This window comes from Aotus nancymaae, unplaced genomic scaffold (assembly GCF_030222135.1).
Source record: "Aotus nancymaae isolate 86718 unplaced genomic scaffold, 86718_ANA_hifiasm-v0.15.2.pri h1tg000019l, whole genome shotgun sequence".
NCBI classification, from domain to species: Eukaryota; Metazoa; Chordata; class Mammalia; order Primates; family Aotidae; genus Aotus; species Aotus nancymaae.
This window is the reverse complement of record NW_026988431.1, coordinates 53,600,014-53,619,577: the sequence shown is the minus strand read 5'-3', so window position 1 is coordinate 53,619,577 and position 19,564 is coordinate 53,600,014. Positions and strand designations below refer to the sequence as shown.

The 19,564-nt window shown below is 37.1% G+C and overlaps 1 protein-coding gene across 3 annotated transcripts in view; it reads right to left on the bottom strand.

Moving 5' to 3' along the window:
• PPM1L (protein phosphatase, Mg2+/Mn2+ dependent 1L) overlaps positions 1–19,564 on the bottom strand; it is a 304,389-nt gene that overhangs the window by 218,649 nt on the left and 66,176 nt on the right. Inside the window, exon 1 of one of the 3 annotated variants that reach the window (XM_064378876.1) lies at positions 8,004–8,400. The exons of 1 other annotated variant lie outside the window; for it this stretch is intronic. In XM_064378876.1, the coding sequence (XP_064234946.1) occupies positions 8,004–8,118 (115 nt within the window). In that variant the 5' untranslated portion in view covers positions 8,119–8,400. Of the gene's footprint in view, positions 1–8,003; positions 8,401–19,564 lie in introns of those variants that run through there. One more of the 3 variants, XM_021669522.2, reaches the window with a different exon arrangement.

Genomic DNA, 19,564 nt, shown 5'->3' with positions numbered 1-19,564 from the left:
AGGAGTTCGAGACCAGCCTGATCAACATGGAGAACCCCGTCTCTACTAAAAATACAAAATTAGCCAGGCATGGTGGCACATGCCCGTAATCCCAGCTACTCGGGAGGCTGATGCAGGAGAATCGCTTGAACCCAGGAGGTGGAGGTTGCAGTGAGCCAAAGTCATGCCATTGCACTCCAGCCTGGGCAACAAAAGCAAAACTCCATCTCAAAACAAAACAAAGAGAGAGAGAAACAATAATGACCAAAATAAAAAAAGAAGTAACATCCTTAAAGTGAAGTAAGATTTTTCCTCCATAGAATCAATGGTAGAGTCATGGCATGGAACTGCAGACTGACAGCTGGCTAAGCAGACATATTCCCTGCCAGTACAGGAAAAAAAGGTAATTGCCCCTGTGACATAGTAAGAAATATATATTTGATCTCTGCCCAGTAACCATGTGCACAGCTTCTAAAACATTTGGAAGTCTCCAAAATGATGTTTCTTTTTGTATATAATTGGATAACTGGTGGCTGGAGGCTCCTGGGTAGTCTCAAGATGGGGGCTGGATGCCAGGGGGACCAATCATGTGATTAGAGGGTTAGGATTTCAGCCTTAATCCCCAAAGTCCTGGGAGAGGGGCAGGACTGGAGGTTGACTAAATCACTAATGGCCAATGACTTCATCAACCATGACTATTTAATGAAACCTTCATAAAAAAACAAAAAACCAGAGTTTGGAGAACTTCCCTCACACATAGAAGATGGCATTCTTAGGGAGGTATAGATGCTTGCCCTGGATCTTGCTCTATGAATCGCTTTCATTTAGCTGTTCTTAGGTTGTATCCTTTATATTAAACAGGTAAACATAAGTGCTTCCCTGTGTTCTGTGCACCATTCTAGCAAATGATCAAACCTAAGGAGGGGGTCGTGGGAACCTCTGATTGATAGTTGCAGGTGAAAAACATTAGTGACAATCTGGACTTGTGATCAGTGTCTAAAGTAAGGGCAATCTTGTGGGACTGAGCCCTTAACTTGTGGGATCTGATGCTGTCTCCAGGTAGACAGTATCAGAATTGAATTGAATTGTAAGACACTCAGCTGGATTGGCTCTGTGGCTAAAACATCCACATATTTTAGTGACCAGAAGTGAAGTATCAGTGTTGGGTGTGCATGTATGAAAGACAAGGCAAGGCTTCTTTTGCCTAATTGGTCCCTGATTCCAGCCCAAGTTCAGGAATAAGAAAGAGAATGCCAGTCTCCTAGCCATGCCACCAGGGTCCTCTGACTGCTACTCGGATGCAGGGAATGCTGAATGTGAAAGAGGTCCTGGAGAACATTTCCTAATGTGGTTCTGGAAAAGACCCAAGTCATTCTAGGTCTAGGGTAATTCAAAGAATCCTAGGGCAGTACAGGCCAGCAGGGAAACTATGAGGCATAAACCAAGAAATAGTGCATGTGAAGTTGTGAAAAAAGATAGCGTGCTTCTGGAAATGCCAGGACCAGAAAACACAGATTATTTACTGTTTAATATATGCCCATATAACTGATAAGTCCTGAATTACTAGATTCAAAATGAGGTCACTGGGCTAGATAGTGTCAGTTTCTCAACCCCCCAGATGCATTCTCCACCCTGCAGTAGTACTGGAGAGAGAAGGCCATCACTTTGGATAATAAAATTAATTTGCAAAATACATAGGGGAAAAATGAGAGATTTTCATGGTTAATTTGAAGGAGAAAGTAAAGAAGAAGGATCCTAGAGGACTGCCAGATTCCTAGCTTCAATAATTGGGTAGATGGTATACTTTCATCAAATGAGAAGGAGAATATATTAATAGAAGAATTTGTTTAGCAGAAAAGATGGAGAATTTCATTTTAGACAAATAACATTTGTGAAGCTTTGGACTATTCTGGTGGCAATGCCAAGAAGGCAGCTGCAGAGATGAGAAGAATATTCACACGAGAGGACTGAACTAAGGACCCCATCTAGGGATTATGGTCACAGGACACAGGGAGAGTATAGAGGGAGACGCCCCACTGCACGGTAGAGGACAGGAGTGGAAGAAAGAACCTAGGGACACTAGCAAACACTTAAGATACAGCCAGAAGAAGAATAGCCTGTGGAGATGTAATAGGTGATATAAGGAGATGTAAGAGAGGGCACCGTTTCAGAAATAAGAGAGTAAGGAGCTTCAAAAATGAAGAAGTTACAATAGTGTCAAATGCAATAGAAAGCTGCAGAAAGCAAGCAATGGGAAAAGAAAAGTCCACTACATTGGAACACTGGGTTGTTGTCGACCCAGCAAGAACATTTTCAGTACACTGATGGGTGCCAGAAGCTTTACTGGGATGCACTAAGAAGGGAATAAGAAATACGAGAAAAACCATTTATTCTAAAACAAACAAACAAAAAAATACACTAAGCCCAAATAAAAGTATCTGCATTACTATACTCCACAAATTATCATCATTCAGAATTCATTCATTAATTCAAGAACACATTTATTAAATATGTACTACGTATCAGGAGCAATAGGAAGCTATTGATATAAAGCAAGGATATAAAGATGAGTAAAAGATGAACCCTGCTTTTGAGGTGTCTGCAGTTAAGGAGGAATATACATCCATTACCATTGTACGCTATGCCTAATAAGACTGCCCTCGATTCTATAATTCACCAGCAACAGAGGACAGAGTCAGCAACAAAATGCCTAGGGAGCATAGCAGTACGAACACTTGTACAGAAATTTCACAGCTGAGACCCAAGGAAGGAGTGGGGATCTGATAGGCTGGGCAGGAGGCAGAGTGGGTATTCCAGGCAAGAAGAATCTGGAAAAGGGCCAATATTGGTCCCAAAATCTGAGAGAAGTTTAGCACATTCTGAAGGATTTTATACCAATCTAAAGATTTGGAAATAAGTTTTGGGCATTTGTTGGGTTTTATTGTTTTTGAGTTTTTTGTTTTGTTTCGTTTTGTTTTTGGTATGTCCTTAATGTATGTGTTAGGTTTGGAAAGCCAGAACTTTGCAGTTTGCAGTTATTTCCAAGGCAGCATCACTACTGGTAAAGAGAAAATAGGCACTAGGAAGGGTAGAAGGGCTCCTGAGATCACACTTATCAACTGAGATCACAACTGAGCACAAACATTTCTTTGAAGTCTCACATTGGTTTCAGAAAAATTCTTTATTCACTCTATATCTATTTTTTATATTAAGCAATGTTTAAAATTAATATAAAATATAATATAAAATACTAAATACTGTCTAAAGTACTAAAGCTTTAATACTGTCTAAATGTTTTAGAAAAAATTGATACTACAAGAAGATGTGCCATGTTTGCCCCCCAAAACACCCCTACCTAGCAACCAATTTCAATATATGTGACCTTGAATAAGTCTCAAACATTAATGTGAAACATGACTTTTGGCTGTGAGAATCAAGAGGGAACTTTAAAGAGGGAAGCAGTGTGATTTGACTTATTTTAAGAAAAACAAGTTCTTAGGAAAAATAAATTTGGCACCATGATAGAAGAAAAAATACTACTACATTCAGAGTTCTAGATTTACATGCTTTGCCTAATAGCAATACTACATTAGTTCCAGTTTGAGTTTTTGGTATCCTTTCCTTTCTACTAATGTTTTTGACCTCTTATATCACACTGGCCCTGTTATAATGAGTCTTTTACTATAAATTACCTTAAATATGTTTTGAAGTAAGCTACACATACAAAACTAGTAAAAAATAAATAAATAATAAGCAGTTAACAATATTATAACAACGTAGAATTAGATTGTAGTAACAGTTATACAACTTTGTGAACATATTAAAAAGCACTAACTTGTACACTTTAAAAGGTGAAGTTTATGGTATGTGAATTATAAAATTATATGTCAATTAAAAACTTTTGTCAAGAGTATCACAAACCACTATGTACATTGTCAATATATACTTTATAACTAACCAACTAATTTAACTAGTGACAGATCTTCAATATTTATGCTAATCCTCAGTTATGCAGCTAGTCTAGATAACAGGAGACTGTTGTACTTTTAATGGCTCATTTCAATGTAATAACCATTTTTTGAAATAATCTTTCAAGGTGAACAACCAAATAATACAAAATTTTTAAGGAACACAATGAAGTATAAAGCATGAATGTAAAACTTAAGAGACAATGTGTAATTTAAAACAAATATAAAGTATCTGCAGAGATTTCCCAAGACAGAAAATCCAAACTTTTATGAAATATAAGTTTGTCTTAAAGCAAAATAACTATAAAGAGGCAACAAAACCACATGGAAAATTTATATTCTATTAATGAGGTGTGACTTCACCACATGTAGACCAACTGTTCACAAACTTAATAAAAGCCATGAATGAACAAAATTCCAGACAAAAAGACTTGAAATATAAAAAGCCAAGTCTTTTTTTATTGTGGTACGCTATTTTAGCTTTAAGACTTCAGAACTTTTAAAATAATAATATGTGTTTTTGCCTTCAATGAGAAACCTCCTTTCCATTTTCTTTATTGGAAGGTAATCTCATTAAATATTATTCTATTTGCAAATCTTTTTTTTTTTTTTTTTTTTTTTTGAGACAGTGTCTCGCTCTGTCACCCAGGCTGGAGTGCAATCTCAGCTCACTGCAACCTCCACCTCCGGGGTTCAAGCAATTCTCCTGCCTCAGCCTCCTGAGTAGCTGGGATTACAGGTGCCTGCCACCATGCCCGGCTAATTTTTGTATTTTTAGTAGAGTTGGGGTTTCACCACGGTGATCAGGCTGGTCTGGAACTCCTGACCTCATGATCCACCCGCCTCGGCCTCCCAAAGTGCTGGGATTACAAGTGTGAGTCATCACATGGGCCCTATTTGCATATCTTTTAAGTGGTATTATGAAGCACCTTTAATAAAAACTATCTTCTTTTTGCAATTGGAAAAGTGGAGGTGGTACACCTACTTCTTAGTTTCTTAATACTTCTTTCTATTTATTTTTCTTCTTTAAGTCTAAATAAAGTAGATCCCTTCTCAAATGTACTTCTTTCACGGAAACAAAACCAGCTTGAAGTGTGACTATATATAGGGCAATTAAATTTTAACCTAAAAATTTAGCTTAAGTTTGACAAATGACACTGGCATAATTGACATACCTTTTACAAAAAACTCAAATGGATTGAAGATTTAAATGTAAAACATAAACCTATATAATTTTTAGAAGAAAGCATAAGAAATTTTTACATCATACACAAAAATCAATTCAAAATGTATCATAGGGCCTAAATGTATCAGTAAAAACAATGGAGTCAATTTGTGACCTTGGCTTAGGCAATGGATTCTTAGATAAAACAGCATACAAGAGACCAAAAATAAATAAATAAATAAATAGATCTTCAATGGAATCTAAAACTTTTGTGCTACAAATGATCATCAAGAAGATGAAAACACGACTCAAAGAATGAAAAAAATGTGCCAATTGTATATCTAATAAATGACTTATACCCAGAATATATTTTAAAACTCTTACAATTCAATAATAAAAAGATTAAAACTAAAAAAATGGACAAAGACTCTGAATAGGCATTTCTACCAACCATGCACCTATATATATACCATATTCTTTTTATGTACATATTGGATATACAAGAAACATATGTCCATACAAATATTGTACATAAATGTTCATAGTAGCATTATTCATAAGAGCCAAAAAGTGGGAACAATCCAAATGTCTATCAACTAATGAACAGACAAAATCTTATACATTCCCATTAATACAACGGAATATTATTCCGCAATAAAAAGGAATGAAATACTGATACATGCTACAACATGGATGAACTTTGAAAACACTGTGTAAGTGAAAGAAGCCAGTGACAGAAGACCACAGATTCCATTTATATAAAATGTCCAGAATAGGCAAATCTACAGAGACAGAAAGTAGATTAGTGTTTCCCCAGGATAGGGGAAAGGAAGATGGGGAGAAATGGAGCATGACTGCTAATGGGTACAAAGCTTCTGCTTGGGGTGATGAAAATGTTCTAAAACTTATTAGAATGATGGTTACATAACTGTGAATCTAACTGAAAACTACTGAATTGTACACCTTATATGGGTGAATCATATGATATGTGAATTATATTTCAGTAAGCCTCTTTAAAAAAAACATAGAAAAAATTTTCATAATCTAGGGCTAGACAAAGAGTTCTCAGACGTGACATTGAAAGTATAAGCCAGAAAAAAGGAAAAACTGATAAACTGGAAATCATTACAATTAAAAACTTTTGCTCTGCAGAAGACATGTGAAGAGGATGGAAACATAATCCAGAGACGGCAAGAAAAGACTTGCAAACCAGATATCTGGCAAAATACAAGTATTTAAAACATATGCATATATAGCATTGTGCTAAATTATCTATTTTTACCTTCATAATAGCTCTAGAAGTTAGATATTATTCTCTCTATTTTAGAGATTAAGAAGCCGAGGTTCAGAAAGAAAAAGAACCTAGACCCTGAGGAGCCATAACCCTCAACTGCCTTTTTGCCCATGGAATCTCTCCATTTCCTCTCCTCTGTATCTCAGCAGGTCTCAGAAAGTCTGAAGGCTAAAGGATATACCCTTAAAAGTCTATTTGTGTATCTACCCATACTCTTACCACTGTAAGTCTTAGAACAGAGTCCACTTATATAAAGAGAAAAGAATTTGCTTTAAGTTCTATCCATGGAACTCAAAATAAGGATGTGTAGTCACAGTAATACATTCAGGTCACCTAAGTAGTGAGTGGCAGAGGGAGAATTTTAAAACAGGGTTTTCTGGCTCAAAAGTAGAGGTGTCCAATCTTTTGATTCCCTAGGCCACATGGAAGAAGAATTATTATCTTGAGCCACACATAAACTACATTAACACTAATAATAGCTGATGAGTTTTTCTTTAAAATTGCGAAAAAATAAATCATAATGTTTTAAGAAAGTTTATGAATTTTTGTTGGGCCACATTTCAAGCTAATCCTGGGCTGCATGTGGCCTGTGGACCCTGGGTTGAACAGGCTTGTTCTAAGGCTTACACTATACTGTTTTTCTATGACTATAATTTCTGTTGCTAAGAGGGACACTATTGTTTAGAATTTAATTTTAGATATTTCAAAGTCTAGATCCTATCAGTAGCTCTCCCTTCAAGAAATAAATTCAATTCCATTTTAATAATTTGTGAGATATAGGATAAAAGGAGGGCCAAGAATTTAAAACAAAAATTTCTTAAAAGAATTATATTTGGAGATATTTCTTTATGACTTTTTAAGTATAGTAAAAGCCAAAAACTATTGGAAAAAGCAAAAGAGTGAAAGGTTATCTAAATATTCTTGGCTCTGAGCTTTTTGGGTCTAAAAGAGTCAGACAAATATTTAGGCAGAGAAAAAAATACATATACATTTAGCTAAATGGTGAGTTAGAACTAGGCCACATCTAATTTTTTCTGTCTCAAAATGCTTAATTTAGAATCCGATTTTAAAAACAATCCTCCGCAGGCCAGGTTTGGCCCTTCCAGTTGGCACCTAGACATCAAAACCTGTGACAATCTGGAACAACTGAAAATAGCTTTGGGTATTCAACTATCAGGCAGTAAGGAAGGTCAAATTTGAATTAATGCATTTTAAGACTGAAAAAGAGGTTTAATACAAGCCTTAAAAGAGAGAAGGAAAAATAAAGAGAATTAAGCAGCTAACTTCTTCCTGTATCTCAGCAGAAGACAGAGTTTGCATACTGTTCCTTTTGCCCTTTTCTTCCATCTAAGGCACTTGGGTTCAGAGCTGTATGCTGCTTCTGCTCTAACTAAATTACAAAGCCATTACTTCAACTTTCTTCTTATTCCTAAGAACCTTCACTGTTCATCCATTCTTTACAGAATAAAGTCCAAATCCCTTGCCTGGCATTCAAAGCCCTTCCGAGTTTGAATTCAGCTACCTCTCTAGTTTTATTTCCCATTATTCATTACCCCCCATCATGAGTCCTCTATTAGAGCCAAACAGATCTACTCACTGTTGAAAAAGCAGGCATACTCTCGTCTAGCCATCTCTGCCAATGCCACCAGCGTCCCTCCTATCCTCCTCCACCTGGATGAATTCTTTCTATCTCCAAGTTCCAGCTGCTGCATGAGTCCTCCCTATTTCAGGATGCACACACACAAAATCTCTCTCTTTCTGAAACCTTATACTGGTTATGTAATGTTCCAAGCTACTCATCCAGGGCTCATCATAAACTTTCCTATTTATCTGATTTCTGTCTTAACTCCTCAAATATATAAGTTCCCTGAGGGTAAGGACCTCAGTTTTCTTTATTCCTATATTTCATATAACATTTAACCAGGAACAAATTAATATTACCTAAGCTTCAGCCAATAAGTTTTAAAGCACTCATGCAAGGATGCTAAACAAATTGATATTTATAAGCCAAAGGGAGGACTATATATCATCAAAAAAATTCAGTGTTTCACTGTTTTCACATTTCATATAAGACAAAAGTCCCTTTAGTCCCTTTAATCAAAATAAAACAAAGAATTCCTGATGTGTTATCAAGCCAAGAGCGTGTAACTACTGAAGACAAAGTTATTTGCACCAGCTGAAAAAGGCAGCAATAAGTTTAATCGCGGCAAGTAGGTTTCTCTGCTTGACTCTGCATAAAATATGACTGTGCTGCACCCTACAGTCTATGGAAGAAAAGAATTATAAGCAAGCACATTTAAAAACTAATCAATGTTTGGGCAGAAATAATTTTCCTGCTGTTTTAAAAGTACTAATCAATTTTCCTCCCAATGTTGTCATTACATACTTAAAATATACAGTTGGGCTGTACTGGCAATCACCAGTACATATTAAGAAATAGAGCTTTGCACTCCTTTTCCTTATTCTAGAATCAAAGAAAGTAACATGAATGTCTATAAAACCATATAGCTCTATAATCTAATCACTGATCCTCTAAAAAAAAAACTCTCCATAAAGATAGAGAATCAACCATTGTACTCATTGAGTCCTATCTGTGAGAACACAGCTGAGTTCTGGAATGGGTCTTAATAAGCATTGCATGTTCAACCTGGGAAGTTCCTTTTCAAGAAGTAAGCTATCAGAAGATATATACAGATAAAAAAAAGTCTTGGACTCTGGCAATTCCAAGCTGACTCACAATATGTAGATCCAGATTCCCAATTCCAGATTACTAAATTCCATTTCTGCCATGGGGTCCACACTGGAAAAATTCCAGGTTCATGTACTGTGATGATTAATTTCAAGTGTCAACTTGACTGGATTAAGGGATACTCACAGAGCTGGCAAAGTATTATTTCTGCATATGTCTGTGAGTGTTTCCAGAAGAGATTAACATTTGAATCAGTAGACTCAGTAAGAAACATCCTCCCTTACCCAAAGTGTGTGGGCACCATCCAATAAGCTGACAGCCCAGATAGAACAAAATAGAAGAAAGGCATATTCTCGATAGAACAAAAAAAAAGAAAGGCATATTCTCTCTCTCTCTCTCTCTCTCTCTCTCTCTCTCATCCTTTCCTTCTAAACAAAAGCAATAAATTCAAGAGCAGCTTCCTACTTCTTAAAAATACTTCTGGGAGCTTTCAGAGCTTTGTTTCCTTGGGACGACTGCTTGTGAGCAACAGATTCCTATCTGTCATAGTTAGAGCCAATCATTTATTTCTAACTAACAAGATACCTGAAAAGATATTCCAGTCCTGAAATATTAGCTGGCCTGGAAAAAAAATGGACACATGATTTCTGGCTAGAACAGAAAAGAATAAGAAGTCACAGGATGTGATCAAAAAGCAGATTATCCAGGGTGTCCCTAGATACCCCCTGAATAATGTCACTGTGATTTAGAGTAAGAGCAGAGATGTTCCAAACAAAACAAATATTCAGGAGAAAAGACTTGTCTCTAAAAAATGTTTTTGGAAAGAGACTATAGAACTCCTGATCATATTCTCTACTTAAAAATATATTCACATCCACAATAATATGCTGTTAAGCTAGCTTCTATGATGCAGAATCGGCTAAGTGGTGGGGCTAGGAATGGCAACATGATCAATAGAATAAAAAGGCAAAAATGAGAAGAGGAAATTCTTAGGAGAAGTCTGTGGTAGAGAGAAGTGGACAAGATAAGAGATCAGTTGGTAAGAAGGTACAGCAGGTGAGGATAAATAAAATGCATGGCTGATGGTACAGCATCTTAAAGGGGAATAAAAGAGCCACAGATGCAAGGGCAGCTGAATAGAGAGGAAACAGGGGAATTTATATGAAATATTGGGGTGAGCTATGTATCTCCTTCATGTTATTTTAGAAATACAAATTAAAAATTTGAGTTATTCTAAAAATACTTTATAGCTTACCCCTATGACTGGCTCTGCAGATCATAGCCTCAGTAAATTAGCAAGGGTCATTATAGAAAATACTAAAAGCACAGTGAGATGTCAATACTCAACATAACTCGTTGCTTAAGAGCTAAGGAACTGACCACTATACAATAGTCTTTCAGAGCAGGATGCAAATCCATGTCTAAAACAAACTACAAAGAGCTTCACATCATGGATTTAGTATTCCTCCCAAACATTCAAAACCCTGCTCTGCAAAAAAAAGAAGAAAGAAAAAGAAGAGAAGAAGAAGAAGTTTCTCATAAAACTAAACTACTTACCTTATGACCTGACAATTATTCTTTTGTGCATTTATCCAATAGAAAAAAAAAACCTATGTTTACACTAAACCTGTACATGAATGTTCATGACAGCATTATTCATAATAACCCAACACTAGCAACATCCCAAATGTCTTTCAATAGGTGAATGATTAAACGTACTATGTCACATTCATACAATAGAACGCTACACAGAAATGAAAAGGAACAAACTACTGACATATGAGAAAACTTGGATGGATCTCAAGAACATTATGTTTAGTGGCGGGAAAAGAGCCAATCTCAAAAGTTACATACTGAGTATTAAGTGCATATTGTATGACTGCACTTAATAACATCCTCAAAATGATAAAACTATACAGATGGAGAAAAGATAAGTGGTTTCCAGGAGGAGAGGAGAACTGGTAAAACATAAACCAACTTAGAAATAAGACTGCACTTCTACAACCACCTGATCTTCAACAAACCTGACAAAACAAGCAATGGGGAAAGAATTCCTTATTTAATAAATGGTGCTGGGAAAACTGGCTAGCCCTATGTAGAAAATTGAAACTGGACCCCTTCCTTACACGTTATATAAAAAATAACTCAAGATGGATTAAAGACTTAAATGTAAAACCCAAAACTATAAAAACCCTAGAAGAAAATCTGGGCAATACCATTTGGAACATAGGCACAGGCAAAGATTTCATGACAAAATCACCAAAAGCAATAGCAACAAAAGAAAAAATTGACAAATGGAACCTAATTAAACTAAAGAACTTCTGTACAGCAAAAGAAACATCATCAGAGCAAACAGGTAACCTACAAAATGGGAGAAAATTTTTGCAATCTATCTATCTACCAAAGGTCTAATATCCAGAATTTATAGCAACTTAAACAAATTTACAAGAAAAAAACAAACAACCCCATTAAAAGGTGGGCAAAGAACATGAACAGACATTTCTCAAAAGAAGACATTTATGCAGCCAACACACATTTGAAAAAACGCTCAACATCACTGATCATTAGAGAAATGCAAATCAAAACCACAATGAGATACCACCTCATGCCAGTCAGAATGGGGATTATTAAAAAGACAAAAAACAACAGATGCTGGTGAGGTTGTGGGAAAAACAGAAATGCTTTTACACTGTTGGTGGGAATGTAAATTAGTTCAACCATTGTGGAAAACAGTGTGGTGATTCCTCAAAGATCTAGAACCAGAAACACCATTTGACCCAGCAATTTCATTACTGGGTATATTTCCAAAGGAATATAAATAATTCTATTACAAAGATACATGCATACTTATGTTTACTGCAGCACTATTCACAATAGCAAAGACATGTAATCAATGCAAATGCCCATCAATGATAGACTGGATAAAGAAAATATGGTATATATACACCATGGAATACTATGCAGCCATAAAAAAGAATGAGATAATGTCCTTTGCAGAGACATGGATGGAGCTGGAAGTCATTATACTCAGCAAACTAAGGAAGAAACAGAAAACCAAATACCGCATGTTCTCACTTGTGAATGGGAGCTAAACAATGAGAAGGTATGGACACAGGGAAGGGAACAATGCACACTGGGGCCTGTTGGGAGGTGAGGTCGAAGGAGGGAGAACAATAGCAAAAATAGCTAATGCATGCTGGGCTTAATATCTAGGTGATGGGTTGACAGGTGCAGCAAAGCATCAAGGTATACATTTACCTATGTAACAAACCTGCACATCCTGCACATGTATCTTGGAACTTAAAATTAAAATTAAAATTAATAATTAAAAACTGGCAAAAAAGTGAATGTCAATTCTGTAGTCCAGTTAACATTATTGTACCAATGCTAATACCTACTTTTAATCTTTTATTAAAATTATTCATAATGTTATCATTGGGGGAAGCTTAGTGAAGGGTTCAAGAGACTCCATGTGCCATTTCTGCAAGTTCCTGTGAATTTACAATCATCTCAAAAAAAATGCATTAACATTGTTTTTAGAATTCATAAAATTAAAAACAAGAACAAGGTATGTCTCAAACTACATTTCCAGTCTCACCTGTACAATCCCAAATACCTTAAAATCCAGCCACAGTGGATTCCCCATAACTCCAAGAGTATACCAGGCACCCTCTGAGCTCCATGCCTGTCTTCAGGCTATCATTTCTGCCTAGAATGCCCTTCCATACCACCTTGCTTTCTCTGAACTTCATCATATCCCAAGGCAAAGCTAAATGACATCTCAGAAAAGTCTTACCTGGCCTGAGTTCCCTATCCCAACAAGCAGAGTCCTATTTCTTCTCCTCCACTGCCACTGTACATAGCAGTGTAACCATTCAGAGAGTAAAACATTTCACCATACTCTAGTTAGTTAACTCAACATTCCCTTTCCTTAATAAACTATGAGTACCCTGAATAAAATGAACATATACTCATCTTTACATCTCTAATCTATCCCACAAAGCCTGCTACATAGGTGGTATTCAATAAGTAAATTCAATTGTATTTTCATTACAAGTCATTATACCTGACTTGTATTGAAAATACTATATTCCCAACTGCAATCAATATAAAAACTAGTGACTATCATTAACTTCATAAATAGTACTTGTAGAACAATACAGGGTACCCACTCTAGCACCATTCCCCAGCTGGGGAAGCAAGACCGCCAACAATGCCTGGAACACGTCAGGCATATTGTATACATTTTACTGATGAGAAAACAAAATCTCAGAGAGCTTAAGATTCCTTAAGATAACACAGGTGCTAAATAAGAAATGGTTGACACTCAAATCTAAATTTCTTACATGTCTGCTCATTGTTTCGCACAGATCCTGAGCTTCTCACAAACAGCCTTTCAGACTCTAGAAGCTGGCCTAACAGATTACTGGGTGGGGAGGATTGGGGGGGACCCAGTGGTCAGGGGTGAGAGGGAGAGACATCTAATTAGCTCCCATGAGGGTCCTGCCCACCTGCTCCTCAAAATCCTTTTTGTATCAGCCTTTGTGTAGCAGAGGTCATGCTAGTTAGCTTAAATTAACTTGGAATAATATTTGAAATAGAATGTCTTAACTATATAATTTTGAACTGTTTAAGCTTAATTCCACTCAAATTAAATCATGATACTGGGGCATTACAAAGGATTACTGACAAAAGGAAAAAATATATGAACAAAGCCTCTACTGCCATCAGCTCACATTCAAATCACACTTAATATTCCCTTGTCCAAACTCATCACTAATTTCTTTTTGATATTTCAATACATATCATGTATAGTGATCAGATCAGGGCAATTAGCATATCCATCATCTCAAACATTTATCATTTCTTCGTGTTAGGAACATCCAAGTCATCACTGATTGTAGTTAAAAAATTAAGTCAGACCATACATAAATTGACTTTTACATATGTGTCCACCGATGAAAACCCTGGGCTCTCCCTAGCAACTATGAAACATGTATAAACAAGAGCATTCCAATCCATCCAATATTAAATCCTCTTGGGTGCTGTCCAAGGTATGTGCAGGCTGCAGTTGGTACTGTTCAGCTGAATTTCATCTTCGACACCTAACACAGTTCCTGGCATGGAATTCAGGAAATGTTTTTGTTGATTTATAATCTGTGCTAAAGTGGACAATTAGAAAGCTGCTTTAAATAGTTTTTAAATATTCTTTAAGTCTACTACTGCTGTAATCTTATTCATGCTTACAAGTAGCAGACAAGACTACTTTTAAACTACTTAAAGTAGTCTTAAAATTGCGTGAGAAGACATAACATCAATATTCAACAGAAAAATAAAAGCTTTGAGTACAATTTTTAGGTCTTAGTTTTCTCCACTGCAGCAGGTGTAACAGTAGACTGAGGATAGACTCTGACCTATCACCTCACATGACTCTTAAGACCATAAAATTTGCCAAAAAATGGAAAATCCTCAGATTTTAGAGCAACAAAGCATAATTATGATTTATCTTGTTTCTCTTCCATTAATCTGAATATATATATCCTAAACTTTCAGGGTATGGTGGGAATAACATAAAATACTCCAGTTTACAAATGACTTTCCTTCATGGCTTTAACCTACCTGAAACTTATGACTCCACTAGGAAATTTCAAGTGCTTTTTCTTTCTGATGTAGTACTAGATTATGGTTAAAGGCTCAGGGTCAACCCTTCCTTGGTAAGATTATTAGGGGATTAAATGAGCTAATCCATGTACAGCACAGGGACCACAGTTGGTTCAGGGTTGGCATTCCATAATAGTAGCTATAACAAAGACTGTAAGGATGATAAGAAGGATGGTAACAATAGAAAATCCTTAGGCTTTGTTTTTAAAACCACTATACTCAAAGAAATGTCTAAGCAGAGAACAAAGTCAGCTCACAAAGCCAAGATTCATCATGCCAAGCCTTTTGGGATTTCTTCTTGTTTTCTCAATTGCCCTAAGGATCTCAGCTCTGCTTAATGTGACAGGCCAATACACTTTGCTTCCCATGGCTGAGACGCAGCTGTCAGGCTGTACCTTTGCAAGTTGAGGTGCAGCATGTGTGAAAGAAACCCTAAATGTGTTAGAGAACAGGCCAGAAAAGGCATGCCAATGGGACAAAAGCTTGGGATTTTTGCTCTCTTTAATGACCTGGAAAATATCTGTGTATTCATCCCCCACATCCCACCTCCTGATAAACCGAAGCTGCTGCTCCCTTAGTAACTTTACCTCCCAAACCCTCTTAATGCTCAACCATATCTCTGCCAGCTGACAAGAAGAGCTGACAGGCTACAAATGAAATCCTGTTCCAGCCTGTCTACCTGCAGGATGAGAAGGGAGTTAGTGAGGCAAGAAGGAAACAGAAGGCCCTGATAAGGGAAAATCAGCCATGTTTTAAAGGTAGATGGGAAAAGAGTAAATTGTATCTAATGTCCACTCAAAAACACGAACGCAAAAGTGCCTCCCTCTCTGTTAGTTGAGTGAGTTGTCTTCCAGCCTCCTTAACCACAGTTTTCCTTTGTTTTAATCAGAAGAGTGTGAAAACAGAGAGTGTCTAAATCAGAGATGGGACAAAGGACAAAGCCTAGAAATGTCACTTCTGACGGCTACTTGAGGACAGAGAAATGAAGTAGGTACATGCCACTTGTGCTCTCTTGTTTCACTGGATTCTCTCATTGACGTATTACACATTTATTGAGCATTTGTTGGTGCCATATACCACAGAAACAGGCATAAAAGCCTAGGTCTTTTTATCAAGGATGGAGTTTCTTATCTAGGCCTTTTATTTAGGTCTTTTTATCTAGGGTAGAGTTTTGCTAAACAAAAACAAGGAGGAGGGCATTCCAGGTAAAGGAAACCCAAGGAAAAGGTAGGGAAACAACAGGCAGAGGCAAGCAGCAAGCACAGGGCACGTTCTGGAATACCGAGACCACAGCCCTCCACTGCTTGCTCTTCCTTGTGCCAGTGACAACATGTATCATGTTCTCACCATGTGATTTCCTTGCCCTGAAATTACTGCTTACTTCTAATCACTGGTCTCCTTTACTAAGTTAAGAATGACCGTCCTGTTGGAGGTACAGGGATCCAGGTAGAAATGTTTAAATTAGGAGTTTTTCTTTTTAAAAAAATACGCATTTTCTCAGAATATCTGGATATTTGCTACTTAGTTTTGGCATTCTGACCACCTATTATAATAAAGGTGTTTGGGTGTTTTGCTCTGGGTTAGCTTTTAGTGGCTCTACCTATTTCTATATGCTGAAAGGTTCCCTTTTCTCGAGGTCTGAGCAGGTTTATGGAGTCTCCGGAAAAATGCAGGAGACTCAAGAGCTGTGCCTGGGCAGAACATGTAGGTGGTACCATGACCATGTGTGCCAGGTGTGAATAAGGCTCACTTCCTACCAAAAATTACAATCTCTAGCCACCCCCAGCAATACTTGCTAGCCCCTTTTTATGCCTTTTCTCCGTACTACCTAACACTATCTAACCGACACCACTTTTTACTTATTTATTGTCTATTGCTCTGTTTTAGAGAATAAAGGATTTTTCCTATTTTGTCACCATTGCATCCTTAGCACCCACATAATGCCTGGTATATTGAAGGCATTCAGTAAGGACTTGGTGAATGCTTGCCCAGTGTATGAATTCCATAGGATAGTCCCAATTCTAAACACTGTCACACTGTCCATATAAACACCATACACCTATTCTTAGATCAGTTGTCATGACTTAAGGATTGGTAAATATGGTCAAGCAAGGCATGAAATACATACATGGTAAAGTAGCAGGTAAAGTAGCTTAATACCTGCTATTTGTAAAGATGCTTAAACACTATCCTTATATAGATAGCATCAAAAAACACTAACTCACTAAGAGCTTGGACGACCCCCCCCTACCACCACCAGCACCAAGTCTCATGCTGAAATGTAATCCCCAATGCTGGAGGTAGGGCCTGGTGGGAGGCGTTTGGGTCATGGGGGTAGATCCCTCATGGCAGAGGCTGGGCACTGTCCTCAAAATAATGAGTGAATTCTTGTGAGATCTGGTTGTTTAAAAGTGTGTGGAGCCTCTCCCCTACCTCTCTCCCTTACTCCTGCTCTTACTATGTGACATGCCTGCTCCCACTTCACCTTCTACCTTGAGTAAAAATTCCATGAGGCCTCCCTAGAAGCCAAGCAGATACAGTGCCATGCTTGTACAGCCTGTAGAACTATAAGCCAATTAAGCCTCTTTTCTTTATAAATTATCTAGCCTCCGGTATTCCTTTATCAAAACACAAGAATGGCCTAATACACCCACTGACCCATCTGGTTTCTACATACATTAATCTGTTTCAGTCATTAGTCAATTAGATATAGTATATGCAGAGGCCTGCATGAAAACACAGTTTAATAGCCATCACTTTGTCAGACATTATTATTTGGCCACATACTTTTATACTTTCTATCTTATCTCTCCAAGTGTCATCTTTAAAAAGTAGCAGTCTTTCTGGATATTAGAGTATACACACATTTTCCCCAGTTCTGTAACTCCTACCCTTAGGAGCTTAAAATACACACACATACACACACACACACACACACACACTTATACCAAAATACTTTCCCGATATTCATTTTGTAAATCAAGGCATGCCACCCCTACAAGAGAGGGAAAAGAGAAGGTAACAAGAAAAGTATTATTGGTCAATCTAAAGAAGACTCTTTACATTATTTTTTTTAAAAAATCAGCCAGTAAAAAAGCATCTCAGAGGACAACAGGAGGATGTCTGCTGGAAGCCAGTGACCATATTTGCAGATGCAAAATTCCATTACCTCCCCATTGGCCTCAGCAACATTAGTCTCTGGTCAAAGAACCACAGCAGGAGAGAGTGAGCTATCCTCCTAAACGGGCAAGGAAAGCAGCCAAGCAAAAAAAAGTTTGAGAAAGAACAATGGTGTCCTAGTGAGAAAGTGTGTCAAGTAGGCCAGTATTGGAACCACATTTTGTCACACACAAATCCGTAATTGTTCTTTTATATTTTCTTTTATCCTTTCTTTCCCCCTTCTTTTCTTCGCTTGGCCCTATTCAATATTACTGTCATTTCATGTATGTTTTTTTAAACCATGATATATTTGTTCAATTATCTGCAGACCTACAGCCTCTTCATCAAATTAGCTGATTTCTATTTATAGTTGATAATTCTGTACAGGAGATCTAATAAAAATTCTTGGTAGTGATAAAACTAAGTCAAATTTTGCAATGCTGTTTTTCATCCAGGGACTGTTGCCACTATCCAGTAAATTTGTTTCAATGAACGTTGTAAATGTACATTTTCTTTTGAAGATAGTACTTTTAAATAAGAAAAACCAGACAGTGGTACCAGCAGATACCACTTCCACAATTTGTTTCACTCCCTACTCCAAAATCACATTACTTTAAAAAATGAACTTTAACAGACAAAATGATAGAATAAATCTAAATGGACTTTGAATAATGATTCTATCAGGAATGGAATTCATCTGCTTAACAGTGACATTTTTGTAATTATTAATAAAGCTCCATATTCATTAATTTTATTAAACATCTTATTTCATTTACTACACTTAATTTACCAACTATTCTAATGGCCCCTAAGGATGTTAGAAAGCATAACAAAAGGAAAAGTTAAAACAAATTGCATCTTTAAGCCAGGGTCTAACAAAGACCCCAAACCACATTCTGAGCCATGGGCCAAATTCCATATTAGAGTTCAAACTACAATTTACCATGTTTTTTTTAACATTTAAGGTTTGAATACCCAAACGCCAGTACAACGTCAATCATGAAAGCCTCCTCATTTTACTCATCTCAGAGGTAAGACTACTACTTTTACCTACAGTGGAGTCATGTCTGAAAACAACGGAATCCTGACTGTGATGCCAAGGCATGGGTAGTCGGGCCAACCAAGAGTCCCAAAATTAGCATCTTCTTGCAGTGCAAGGTCTGGCAGGCACCACAAGTCTAGGCAGAAAGTGATCAGATCCATGCGGATCAGCTAGGCAGTGAGGAACATCCATGTTTCAAAAGTCTGAGCAGGAAGAAAAACTCTCATCTAGAAAATTCAAAGGTTGGCAAAACCAACCAGAATGAGAAGGGACAATGATCTCTGTTCATATAGCTGAAGCTGGCTGCATCCTGCCCTATTTTATAGCGGTTACTAGACATGAGTGTGGAGGGTTCACAAATAGCCAGAGTAAAGGGAGCTAAGAGCCTTTGTACATTTATCTCCTGTTGCTAAAATTACTACAAATACCATTGGCTCAAAAAAGTGTCACATCTGACACTGTTTTAACAGTACAACCATTCTTATCTTTCTTCTTATCTTGTCATATTCTATTGATTTAATCAGCACTGCCAGGCAACAAAGTTAAACATTAGTTAACAGTGCTGCCCTTAGTGACTTTGGAAAAGTTACTTAACATCTCTAACCTG